A 13839-nucleotide genomic window follows, 5' to 3' on the forward strand; every position below is an offset into this window, starting at 1 on the left:
GAAAACTTTTTTCAAAGAAATCTTTGTATTGCTACTAAGATAAGTTTGATGGTTTCCAAAACTAGTTACAGTAAAGCATTAGCTACTATACATTCAAATAGTGTGTGTGTGTGGGGGGGGGGGGTATGTGTGACATTATGCAAAACTTTTTTGAAGTATACACTTTAAAAAACAGAATTGCTGGATTAAAGGATATGCACATCTAAATTTTTATATGAATGTACAAGTTGCCCTCCAAACAGGCTTTACCGCTATTTTCTCAATATTTGGGAATATGTTAATATTTTCAGACATTTTTTCAAATAGTACAAGAAAGATTTTAAAGTATAGGAGGTATCCTTTCACATCCTGATGACTGTTTATTGTCTTATGCTTGTGAATTCCGGTCACTTTTATAGAATCCCAAGTTATTGACTTACAGGCAAAACTGTAAGACCCTTCTTTTCTAAGCATGGTGTAAAACATGTAATTAAATCAACATCTATTCAGGTCTTCCCAGTTTAATCGAAATGATTAACTTGAGCTTGATTTAGAAACTTCTGTTGGCATATTCTATGAAGGGATTACCCAACTCTTCTCTAAACTTGGAACCAGGGACATTAGCAAAGGATATTGTTGAGATCCATAAAGACTGAAGAAAATCCCACAAAATAAGCCTGACCTTAAATGTCTGGCATGATTAGGTGTCACATGGAAGCTAACTCTCCTGGCCCTTTGAAGGAGGTGTTGTTGTTACAGTGTTTCTGAAGTAACTTCTTTGTAAGGTTCAATTGAGTATCTTAAGACTTATGGCAGAGTAGTACTTTAAAGAAAATGGGAGAGGGTAGGTAATAATTAATTGGTTTCATAGTCTAGCTTGTTTAGCACACAGCTGTTGTAATGTAGAGCAAAGAGTACAGAATGCGGTATCTTAATGAAATAAGCCGTTATCTTAATTAGAGGTGAGCAAACAATCTTCTGATTGATAGCTGCAGTCCTTCCTGGCTGTTTCAGATCTATCACTGGATGAGCCTGATAAGGGAGAAGTACCCGGAAGTGGTGACACAGCATTTCCTAGGAATGACCTATGAGACGCGGCCCATGTATTATCTGAAGGTGAGTGAGAGGGCTGAGGATTGCCTCACCGAGGAAGAGGGGTCTCTCCCACCGAATCCAGGGATATTTGTTTACTATTCAGCAGCTCTAGTCAGAAATGTAGACAAGGTTAAAGGAGGCAATGCAGAAAGACTGCCTTTTCCACCCCAAATGGGCTTTTAAAATTCAAAACTCGTAAGGCATTAATTATCTGGTTGGAATCAAGTTCTAGGGTAAAGAGAATGTGGAATGGTTGGGTGGGACCATGGAGGAGAACTTGCAAATAGTAAGGCCCAGAAAGAGAAAGGCTTAGTCCTTTGTTGCCTCCATGCTAGGTCTCCCTCATTCCCACTAAGACTGAGGAACTTAGAATCCTCGGTTATGGAGCTGGACAGGGCCTTAGACATTTGGTTGAGGGCTGGCTCTGTGAAGGCCTGGTTACCTCCATGCCTGCACAGAGGTGGGAGGGGGGAAAATTCCCCACTCATAGGTCAGCCAGAGCACATTCACCTTTCATGTGTATCTTGAGTTTTTAAAATATATAGTGTTCTTTTGAAAAACATTTAAACATCATAGAAAATCTTTAGTTTTGGTTCTTTCATTTTATAATGGAGGAAACCAAAACCCAGAGAGGTGAAGTAACTTGTACAAGGTCACACAGCCAGATAATAGCATAGCCATGGGGATAACCCAGTCTCCAGCCCCCCTATCTGGCTTTTGGTGGGCGACATGAGGACTCAGCACGGGGTCCTAAGCACAACGGCCAAGGTCACAGACAGGAGAGCAAGAGTCTCCGAGGAAGAGTCATATTGTGTGTATCTCTGCCAGCATCCTTGCCTCATCTTGAAACCACGCAGTGGAGTAAGAAAGGGGATAAAAACCTGATAACTTTGCACAGTGGCTTACAATTGTAAGTGACTGTTTGGTAATAGAGCATGGATGTTCCCTCCAGATCAGCCAACCATCCAATAGCCCCAAGAAGATCATTTGGATGGACTGTGGAATTCACGCCAGGGAATGGATTGCCCCTGCTTTTTGCCAATGGTTTGTGAGAGAAGTAAGTGTCTTTCGCTTCCTCATAATGGTTAACTACCCCACAAAATACCTGTCATGTCTTGGCTATGTAGAAAGCCTGCTTCATTCACATGTTGGCATGGCAACTCTCTACTGAGCTACTCCTTCTCCCCAAGGGAAATGGAATTAATGAGTATCTTCACTGAAAAGTGAGGTATTCTGATTTCTTTCCAGTACATTCAAAATGATTTTTATTGGAAGACAAACATATCTAAATGCAGAAGAAACTACATCTTGGAAGTCAGAGCTGAGTGATCCTGGCTCTGCCTTTTCAAATAGAATTGGGCAAATTTTCTAACACTAGAACTCCTACTTCTTCACCTGTGAAAGGGAGTATAAAATGACTATTTCAGGGGTCTGTTGTGTGGATTAAGAGATTAGCATATGAAAAATACCTAGCACGAAGTAATTTTGCTTATTACCTATACCCCTCCCTTGAAGGGAATAAAGAAACTTTAAAAGTAATATAGACAGAGAAGCATCGATCAGACCATCAAACCTCAGAGGGAAGGTAGGGGAGGATGGGGGTAAGGGGAAGAGATCAACCAAAGGACTTGTATGCATGCATATAAGCCTAACCAATGGACACAGACACCCAGGGGGTGAGGGCATGAGTGGGGAGGGTTGGCGGGCATTGGGGGATAAGGACACATATGTAATACCTTAACCAATAAAGAAAAAAATTATTAAAATAAAAATAAATAAAAGTAATATATTTTTTGTGTCAGTCTTTTCAGAAACCCAAACATACGGAATTTAACCCACAAGGAGTTCTCAAGTGGTTCCTAGGCCAACAGCATCAACACACCTGGGCTCTTGTTAGAAAATCCACTTCTCAGGCTCCACCTCAGACATAGTGAATTAGGGGTGGGGAGTGGGTGGGGGTGGAGCTAGGAAATCTGTGTTTTAACAAGTCCTCCAGGCGGTTATGATGCACACTAATGTTTGAGAACCACCACAATAACCAAGAGGCTACTGAGGCGAATTGGAGAGTAGAGGTTGTGGTCATCTCTTATGATTACATTGAAATCACTTTAAAAATTAAAAGAGAAAAGACCTCTTTCTAGGATGTTTCCAAATGTTTCTCTCTTACATTTCCAGATTCTACAAAACTATCAAGACAACTCAAGGATAAGAAGGCTCCTTAAGAACCTGGACTTCTACGTGCTTCCAGTGCTTAACATAGATGGCTATATCTACACTTGGACAACTGTGAGTACATCGAGTTTGGTCCTGGGAAGACTTCACAAACTAGATATTGACTCAGGTTCATTTTTCTGACCTCCGTCATTGCAGTTTTAAAAGGTTTTGTGGCAATGCAAAGAAAGAAATGCTATTTGAGATAAAACTCAACCTAAGATACTTAAGCCAACAATCTAAGGTCAACACTGAAGAAGCCTTTTTAGAGTTGAAGTCCAACACATTTTGTTTTATTTTGTTTTAACATATTCCCAGTTTTCCAACCAGACAAATTTTCTCTGACTCCATCTCCTTGAAGTTTGTGAGTTGCTTGGGTTTATATTGGTATAAAATTCCTACATCACCCTGTCTCCACCTCTAGGAGCACAGGGACACAAATGATGTGTAAATACTAACCCAGCCTTCATTTTTCATTGTGATCATTCACATTGAGGGCAAACTTTTCATAAAGCTTTTCATTTAGTGGGCAACTTCCTCTTTATAATGCTTCTAAAGCAAATTTACTCCACAAATAAGAGCTTCTGTTTCTAGAGAATATTCATTCTTGCCCAGCCTCCTACACTCCCTCCCCTCAAGGTCCCTCATGGGACCCCCGTATCTGCAATAGCCGTTTGCCTAGTATGTGAATGAAACCCTCCCCTCTGAGCTTGTCTGGTGAAATGTGTCGTTATCCTCATCTCCACGCATCAGTCTCCTGCTTCCAAAGCTGTGCAGAGACCGATGCTGACACATCTGGAACAGCCTTGCTCCATCTGCCGAGCTATTTCCCTCTCATCCTGTATCACTTGGACCTAGAAAAATGATTCTCTGATCACATCCACCAAGCACTGCTAATCTGCTCGTGAGGAAAAAGCTAAACGACTCCCTCCAATTTGGAGATTTACAATATTCCTGTTATTGGGGGTTGGTAGCCTATCTGTAAGACTAAACATTACACGTGCAAGCTTCATCATGCTAAAGGCAAGTTCTTCCAGACAATCCCAGGAATGACTTTTCATATGTGAGGACCACCCATCATTACTAACACTGTGATTTATGAGACCTTAGAATGGCAACATCCCTGTGTTCCTCTGTACAGGATCGGCTTTGGAGGAAATCCCGTTCATCCCATAATAATGGCACATGTTTTGGGACAGATCTCAACCGAAATTTCAATGTATCCTGGTGTAGTAAGTATATGTTTAGTAGATAAATTGATGAAGAAAAAATGGAGAAGCCATGAAAGAGTGAATTACTAGAGATATAACTTTTGAAAAGAAACAGCTAAGCTTGCTGGGATTCCTGTCCTATGTGTTCCCTCTAAAGGGATGATGTTAAAAAGCAGCAACATTCAAGTACAGTAGGGCCTTGACTTACGAGTTTAATTCGTTCCGAGACCGAGCTCATTAAGGAGCTCGTTAAGGAGCTCATTAACTCAAATTACTCTATCAACTCAATGCAAAAAATCTGCCAAGAGACAGCTGGTATCTCAAAAAACTCGTTAGTCAGGACACTTGTAAGTCAAGGTCTCTGTACAGGACACTCTTCAAGGGAGATTGGTTAACTGAGGGCAAGGAAGACCTAGACCACTGTGACTATGTTTGAAACCCGTTGCTTTGTTTCAAAATATATGAATTATCATAAAGAGAAGAAAAAGCAGAGAATGGACCTTGCAGTTTATTTTACAGCAGGAGGGCAGACGTAAGCAAGGTCAACATTTTCTTCTCCTGAAGGCATTTTCAGGTTTCTGAATCTCAACATGCCCAATGAATTGGAAGGAAATAACGAGGTAGGAATGGTTAAGAGCAGTCCGGATCAAAAACCAAATGGCAAGAGTTAAAATTCAGACTTAGTGACTGTGTCATCTTGGAAAAATTGCTTCATTTCCCTGTTTGAGTTTCCTCTTATTTAAAATGTGGCCCATAGTCATACCATCCTATCAGTAGCTTGTTGTCCTATGGGCATTAAATGAGATGCCACATAGGACTTGCAAAATAGCTCTTAGGAGACTCAAAGCAGTAAGACAGTGAGAGAGAAACTTAGGCCAACAAGACTATGTCAGAGTCTGACCTTAGGAACCTGAGAACTGGTTCCCAACCATTTGTTTCGTGACCCAGCTCAAGTTTAAGTTCATGATGACCGAAAATGCCATTCCATTTTACATCTTCCTTCCCAGGCATGGGGTTGACTTCTAAACCCAAATGTCAGCCCTCTGCCTTTCTGAGCTCCTCCTTGAATGACGATCCAAGTTGACTCATTTAACCGGAACTAACTGAGACAAGCAAGGTCAAGCCCCCAGTTCACCCTCAGGTGCCCTGAGTAAGGATGACTCCTTACCCTTTGTGGGCTCTAAACCGATCACCATGCCTTCTTTGTGGTTCCCTCTATATTCCAGGTATTGGCGCATCTAAGAACTGCTCAGATTCAACATTCTGTGGGACAGAACCAGTGTCTGAACCTGAAACTAAAGCTGTTTCCAGCTTTATAGAGAGCAAGAAAGAGGACGTTTTGTGCTTCCTGACCATACATTCTTATGGGCAGCTCATCCTCATGCCTTATGGCTACACCAAAAATAAACCCAGTAACTACAAAGAACTGGTAAGACCTGCGCACCGAAGGCTTTAGACGAGAAACCTCAGTAGAACCCTTGCTTTCCTTTCCCTGATTTCTGTTTCCTAGATTTTTGGCTCCAGCCCTGCTTATTCTCTCTGTTCTTTCTTATTTTATCTCTCCTGCTTTTTACACCTTGCTAGCCACCTGCCGGGAAGGTTTCAGGTTAAATGCTGCTTTACTTTCATTAATTAACTACCTGTTTCACAAAATGTCAAGTTGGGAGACATCTTAGGCATTCCTCTATAATATAAATGAGATGATTATGTTAATAATCTGCAGGAACGTGCTCTCATTGTTGTCAATTCTCTTGAAGCTCCGTTCAGCAATTATGGCTTTTGAACCGTGCTTTAAAGAACTCGCCAGCTGTGAGTGGAATATGGTGTATCTAAAATAACATAGCTAAATAATATCTGCGCTCTTCTCTGCTAAACACAATGCTTTATTTTCTTCTAAATGCATGCCTCTAGTACTTGCCTAGGAGTATTGTAAGGGGAAGTGCCAGTGGAACCCAGGCCCGGGCAGGGAACATGAGCTTCATCTCATCCGGGTCCTTCTCTGAGCTGTGTTTACCTGACCATCAGTGGGTGGAATTGCTGAAAAAAACTAGGCTCTCTGCCGTTTGGTGAACCTGAGGACAACAGACAAAGGCCAAGGGAGAGTAAATTGAGGATTGTAATATTTATAGATATATTATTATATAGATATAATATATCTATATTATTATATAGATATAATCATTTTAAAAATTATTTTTTCATTTTTCATTGTAATAAAATACATATAACATAAAACTTACTATCTTAACTATTTTAAGCAGTTATGTATTCACATTATTATGCAACGTTTTATCTCTGAAACTTTTTATCTTGCGTAATTGAAACTCTATACCATTAAACAACAGTCCCTGACCTTTTGCCCCTGGAAATCACCATGCTTCTTTCTTTTTCTGCGAGTTTTATTGCTCTAGCTATCTCATCTCCATGAAATCGTACATTATCAGTCTTTTTGTGACTGGTTTATTTCACTTTGCATGATGTTCATGTTCTATGTTGTTTCATGTGTCAAAATTTTCTTCCTTTTTAAGGCTGAATAATATTATAGTGTATGTATAGGTCACATTTTCTTTGTTCATTAGACAAATGATTTGTGATCAATGGACATCTGAATTGTTTTCACTTTTTGGCTATTTTGAAAAATGCTACTATGAAGATAGGAGTACAATATCTCCTGAAATCTCCCTTTCAGTCTTTTTGGGTATATAACCAGAAGTGGATGCAGCATATGGTAATTCTATTTTTAATTTTTTTGAGGAACCATCAAACTGGTTTCCATAGCAGTGACACCGTTTTCCATTCCCATCAACAGTGTGCAAGGGTTCCAAATTTTCCACATTCTGACCACCACTTGTTATTTTATGCTTATCTTTTTTATTTTTTAAAATAAATTATCCATTATCAATAAATGCCAGGATGGATGGGAACTAAGCTTATTCCATTCTTAAGATCACAGAGGCCTGGGCCCCCATGAGTTCTCTCACACATCCTGTCCCTCTCCCACTGGAGCATGGCCCATAAAACACCTCTGGGCAGAAAAAAGAAAAACTGCTATAGAGCCTTGCTGAAGGGAGCCTTTCCCCCAGGAGTCAAAAATATCTAGCAGTACTCCAATATTTTTCAATGTTTTTGGACAGTTGTATTATGTGATCACTAGAGGCCCGGTGCATGAAATTCATGCACGGGAAGAGTCCCTAGGCCTGGCCAGCGATCAGGACCGATTGGGGCCTTCCAGTTGCTAGCTGGGGCCTTCTGGCTGCCTGCCGGGGCCTTCTTTCTTCTGCACCTCCCCCCCTGGTGGTCAGCACATGTCATAGCAAGTGATCGAACCCCTGGTATCCCGGTGGAACTCCCAAGGGGACCCTTTGCATATTAGCCTTTTATATATATAGATTTTGCAAGATGTGGGAATAATGAACATTTGTCTTGGATTTTACAATTTACAAAGAGATTTTACAGCCATTCTCCCATCTGACCCTCACGACAATATAATAAGTTCACTTTGGAGACGTGGAAATTGAGACCTTGAGTTAGCTCTGTTCCTAGAGCTCCTATAGACAGTGAAGGTGGGGCCAGGGCTGGAACACACCTCTCAGACTCCAGAGGTCACATTCATCTGACTGCCTCACCCTGGCTCAGAAATGTCTACAACTTCTAGGGATTGTATCCATTTAGATTCTTATTCCACTGTGTACTATTTCTCCCTCACTTCTTGGCCCTAGAAGTTCCGTTTTTTCCTCTAAGAGGTCTGCAGAAACAGAGTTTTCAGATGAGAAGCCCAGAACCCTGCTTATTCTCCAGTTTCTGTGAAATTTGTCATGGCTGTCTACTTTCTACTGAAAGAGATCTGTGACAAACACAAATGAACCACCAAAGGCATGCCATTCTAGATCTTTGATGGGACAGGCCTTGCACTAGCAGAGAAAAAGAGGCCCATTATATCCCAGTATTTTTCTAGGGAATTTCATTCCCTTCTTGGTTCAGCAAAACAGATACTACGTGACCATTTTGCAAGGTTTGTGCTGCTGATTAGCCATCTGGTTAGAGCCCTCTGGCCATAGGCTAGACGGGGGAAGAAGGCAGGAGGGCCCTGGGGCCCTGAAAGCACCATTACTGGAAGGTAACTAATGCTACTAGTAAGCTGGGAATTACAGACAACCTTTTAGTACTACGTGCAGAAATTGGCACACTGAGTTAATTATGTACCTCTTACAGTCTCAGGTGCTAAAGAGTTAGCATGAACATTTATCTCAAGAATTTTCAATAAAAAGACAGTGTAAAAATTTTCCCACCTTTTCTCAACCTAACTGAAGCTGGCTAGCAGTGGTTTTAGGTTCTTATGGGGAAGCTTTGACAAAGTGCACACAGACACAGAATCAAGCCAACTGTTTAAGGAGGTTTCCACTTCTACTATTATTTACAACTACCAAGTCTGGTAATTAATCTCTATATATTTACAAAACCAAAAATGTGTAGAAATCATGATAAATATTATGTTGCATGATAGACAACTTGGCAATCATTATGTAGGGGAAACATGACTATATATAGCCCTGTTTTAAACTGCTCTGAAATTAGAATAGCTATAAGAATTTGAATGTTTTAGGTACTGACATTCTTTCCATTTGAGCTCTTCCCATACCAACCCTGAATCCTATCCCAAACTCCATCTTCCCACATACATGCCAGGGCCTTCATCAACCACCTTAGAAGACTATTGTCATAGTCCATTTCAGAGGTAATGGGACTGATGTAAGATGATGGCACTGGTAATAAAACTTGGCAGTAACTATTTAAAAAAGGAAGCGTCAAAGATGATTTTACATGTGTTTGGAGGAACATGATAAGCCAGACATATGAAAATCCCTCGCTTGTTGGGTTTGAGTGTGTTGAGTCTGACGTACCAGCAGACTGCCTAGGTATAGCTGTCCAGCCGGAAGTGAGAAAGATGGTCTGGAGCCCTCAAGATGGATTTGGACAAAATACCAAACCCTATGGATTTTTTATTTTATTTTTAACACCAGATATCTGTCTCTGCATTTCCCACCTCCAGATACAAGTTGGACAGAAGGCAGCAAATGCACTGAAAGCAAAGCATGGAACCAATTATAGAGTTGGATCGAGTATAGATATTTTATGTAAGTATCTTTTTTTCTCGCTTCTTCAATAGTCTCTGAGGCACAAAAGAAGTCAGCGGACTTTGGGGAGTGGGATGGATGGAAGAGGGAGAGAAGAGTTCCTCAACAGGAATTTCTACAAATCAAAACGACCCAAGATAAAAGGGAGTCTGTTCCAATCCAGAATTATATTCTCCAGGGATAAGGTGTGAACTCAAAGAAAAACTTAATATGCTGGCTAAGACCAGAACTCCCCCTGGCTTAAAAAGAGCTGGCAGGGAGAAGACACGGGAGTTAACAGGAAGAACGTTTTCCAGTGATGCTTGGTCAGTTGATTCAGTTCCCAGAGAGCCCATCAGGCAAGAAAACAGAGCAGGTGGGCCCTGGAGAAACGATCTAAAAAAAGAAAGAATTTCGTTGAAAGAAGTGTGCACTGGTTTTCCCACCGCCACCCTCCTCCGCCACCCACCAGAGGACCACCTAGATAGTATTTGCATAATATTTTCCTGATGGTCATTTTGTTCCTGTTCCTGTATATGTCGGTTTACTCTTGTCTTAACATATTAGATGGTTCAATCTTTGATGCAGCTCAGAAACTTTAACCAAGCCTTTGCTAGGTACCAGGCATAATCCTAGGCGCTGTGGGGCGGGTAGAGGGGAGGGAGACAGAGAAGTCAAACAAGATGTAATCACTGACCTACAGGGGCTTAATGTCAAGGAGAGAGAGAAGACAGCTATCCATGGCATCCTCACATGAAGTTGTTTTTTTGCATTGAACCTTTATCCCGGAAATGGCTTATAGAAATCTGTGTTTTCACTGTACAATTTCTAACTCTGCCTTCACGGTTTCATTTGTAGATGCCACATCAGGGTCTTCAAGAGACTGGGCTCGCGACATTGGGATCCCCTTCTCATACACATTTGAGCTGAGAGACAATGGTACATACGGATTTGTTCTGCCAGAAGCTCAGATTCAAGCCACCTGTGAGGAGACCATGGCGGCTGTGCTCTCCATCCTGGATGACGTGTATGAGAAATACTGGTACTCAAACAGTGCTGGAAAGGTGACATCGGCCACTGCGGTGCTGAGCCTGCTGATGTCCTTCAGGCCTCTTTTCTAAGTACATTCCACCCAGGCCTGCTCAGCCCCAATGACCTGATATGGTTGCAGAGAGTGTGTGTGTCTGTGATCATAGAGGAACCAAATAATTTAACTAAAAATGCTTTCTATTTCAATAAAGATAAGTCATGTTTGAATTGTAACGTTTGGTTTGCTCGTCATTAATTTCTTATTACTTAAAAAGAGTATAATATTAGTTAGTTATTGCAACAGTAATGCTGCAAACCAAACCATGCTAAAACTCAACGGCTCGTGAATCTATAGCTCAGTTAGGGTCAGCTTTGCTGATCTTGGCTGTGTTCACTTACACATCTGTGGTCAGTTTCAGGGCAGCTTCCCTGAGGTTTAGAGATTTTTCCCCCCCCCTATCTAAATTATTTGAAAATTTGCTTGAGCCTTCAAAACAAAAGATAAGTTATATAATCAGAAGGTAAGTTATATACTCCTTCTATATAACTGTTGCTGGTTGTTGTTTTTTTTATTTACTTATTCAAACAAAAGTTTTTTAGAATCTAATAAGTAAATTTTGCTAAGCTCTGGGGTTATAATGGTGAATAAGGTGGACTTGGTTCCTGTCCTCTTGGAATTTCTATCCCAATGGGGGTGGTAGCCATAAATATTTGGAATGGGCACACTGTTGCAGCTCAGAGGCCATCATAATCTTGACCACAAATAAATAAACTAAATATTGAAGCTTGTGACAGGTGCTATGAGAGAAATGATGAGTAATTAGAGAGGTGAGCAAGGGCCAGATTGTATATTTACAGGTACACAGGCATTTAATTGTGCTACCTTGTCCTATTAAACCGCAAGTGTTCTTAGGGTAGCATCATTTCCTATGCATCCCTATGTGACACCTTGAAATGGTGCTAAGCACTTGTCAGGCTTTGAACAAGTGTTGTAGCTGTGACTAACTGACAGGGCATCCTTGGGTGTTCAGTCACCCATTTCCAAATTTCCTTGTTGGTCACAGTCACAATACACTTCCTGGTGGTAATGCTTTTATTGCCTTTCTTCGTCTTCTTTATTTCTTTGCATTTTTCCGTGTGTGACTGATAAGGGTCAGAAAGGAAAATGTCAGGGGCAATGAGGCTTAATGAGTCAGAGACCAGCTATTTACATAAAAATGCCAACTCCACAACTGTAGCATTGTCAGGAGAAAGGGGTTGGGTTTCTTCAACGGTCTGCCAGGAGAGAAGAAGGTAGTGTGGCCACCAATGTCATGTTGAAGAAGAAAACAGGGGAGCTGTGCCTAGAGATTCTGGTTATGAGTTTTAACCTAGCCAGCGTTTTAGTTTCTAAGACGGTCTCTTAACAATGTGGACCTCTGAGTCCTATAGGAGTTCTGATTTACAAAGCTTAATTCATGTCTAAAGACTAGGCCTATGACCAAATAAAGTTGGAAGAGAACAGATGGAAATGCAGGTGATCAGCTTACCTACAGCCTCCCACATGGATTCTTTCAAGAGGCTAGGACACATCATAACTTTCTTGGGGGACTTCACAAGGTGCCGGGGTCCAACCCCAGCGGGTCCAGGGGTCCCCAAAGGTGTGGACAGAGTCGGCGAAGAAGGAAGGACATGGAGACAGTGTTCAGTTGATCAGCAGCCTAGCCAGGATCTCCAGCAAGGATCTCCAGCCAAGTTCTGGTCTGGATCTCCAGAGAGGTTCTGCTTAGGATCTCCAGCCAGGTTCTGTGTCCATGTTCTCTTGCTAGGTTCTCCAGATTCTCCAGCCAGGTTCTGTAGCCATGTTCCCTCGCTAGGTTCTCCAGCCAGGTTCTGTGTCCAGATTCTCCAGCCAGGTTCAGTCACCAGGTTCTAGTCAGGTTCTCTTGCCAATTTCTGTAGTCAGGTTCAGTCCAGGATCTTTTGCCATGTTCTCTCGCTAGGTTCTGTCTCTAGGTTCTGAGGCCAGTTTCTGTCCAGGATCTTTTGCCATGTTCTCTCCAGCAAAGTTCTTCTGTCTCTAGAGAATGTTCTGTGTAGGTTCTGTGCCTAGGTTCTGTCTCTCTGTTCTAAGTTCTGTCTTCTTACATCTGTATTTATACCAGTTGATTCAATCCTATCAATCTCTATTTCAAAGGTTAGGGCGTTTCTTATCTCCATTCCAGGGAGTAAAGATTATGTAGCTTAAGCATGATTGTTCGTAGTTAAAGTGATTAATTACCCGCCTGGCACTTAGTTAAGAGGTTTTATTCCCTCCCTAACTTCAGGGGAAAATCCCTACCTGGGGAAACAACCTTTCTCAGAGACCTTGGTTAAAACACATAGTGCCAAGAAGGTGAGCAAACATATTAAGAACAGTATGCCATATATGCCAGGTCCCTTGAAACAGCAAGCATGGACCAGCTCCTGGCAACAAGGCTCTAGATATGGGAAACTAAGGACCATGACATGTTTTTTACTTCCTGTGATAGGATCCTCAAAGCAAAGATAGGTAGGTGATGAATGACCATATTGATCTTTCTTATGGATGTTTTCAACTTCTTGGTCTTAAACAGTAATGGTTTGGAAGAATTTCACAACCGTTGCAACTAACGTATTCTTGAGAGTATTCTATGTTGTGGCTTTCTGGGGGCCTGAGATTCAACTTCACCCCACTTAAAAGCTAAGAAGTTAGCTTGTTGCTGTTTCATGGATGTTAGAAGACATGAGACTCCTGAGTCAGAGACAAAGGACCTTATTATTCATAGCTCAGGAAGCAGCATGAGCATCAGTATATTTATATTGGTTCCTCTTGCTCCCAAGTTCAAAGCAGGTGATACCAAGAGCCCAGGTAATATCTGCAAATGCAGTGAGTTGTGTTACAGGAGAGAACCACTGAGCTCAAGGACTTCACTATTTTTATTTTTTATTTTTATTTATTTTGATTGATTTCAAAGAGGAAGGGAGAGGGAGAGAGAGACAGAAACATCAATGATGAGAGAGAATCATTGATCGGCTGCCTCCTGCATGCCCCCTACTGGGATCAACCCCACAACCCAGGCATGTGCCTTTGATCAGAATCGAACCCGGGACCCTTAGTCCATAGGCCGATGCTCTATCCACTGAGCCTAACCGGTAGGGCTTCACGGCTCCAATGGGATACACTGCCCAAATTACTACTT

At 41.6% G+C, this 13839-nt stretch overlaps 1 protein-coding gene across 1 annotated transcript; it reads left to right on the forward strand.

The window, feature by feature from the left end:
- Positions 1–548: 548 nt before the first annotated feature.
- Positions 549–10871, forward strand: CPO (carboxypeptidase O). The gene is made up of 7 exons (XM_081095682.1): positions 549–1095; positions 2027–2131; positions 3250–3360; positions 4427–4517; positions 5723–5925; positions 9547–9631; positions 10469–10871. Exons 1-7 carry the CDS (start codon positions 1006–1008, stop codon positions 10729–10731), a joined length of 948 nt encoding a protein of 315 aa, XP_080951808.1. The 5' UTR covers positions 549–1005; the 3' UTR covers positions 10732–10871.
- The last annotated feature ends 2968 nt before the right edge of the window (positions 10872–13839 follow it).

This window comes from Myotis nattereri (assembly GCF_964212035.1).
Source record: "Myotis nattereri genome assembly, chromosome: 7".
NCBI lineage: Eukaryota > Metazoa > Chordata > Mammalia > Chiroptera > Vespertilionidae > Myotis > Myotis nattereri.

Excerpts from the sequence above, each read along its gene's own strand:
- CPO (XM_081095682.1), top strand. The coding sequence starts at position 1,006 with ATGAGCCTGATAAGGGAGAAGTACCCGGAAGTGGTGACACAGCATTTC. Across the intron at positions 5,926-9,546 it reads CCAGTAACTACAAAGAACTG|ATACAAGTTGGACAGAAGGC; the intron begins GTAAGACCTGCG and ends TCCCACCTCCAG. Across the intron at positions 9,632-10,468 it reads ATCGAGTATAGATATTTTAT|ATGCCACATCAGGGTCTTCA; the intron begins GTAAGTATCTTT and ends TTTCATTTGTAG.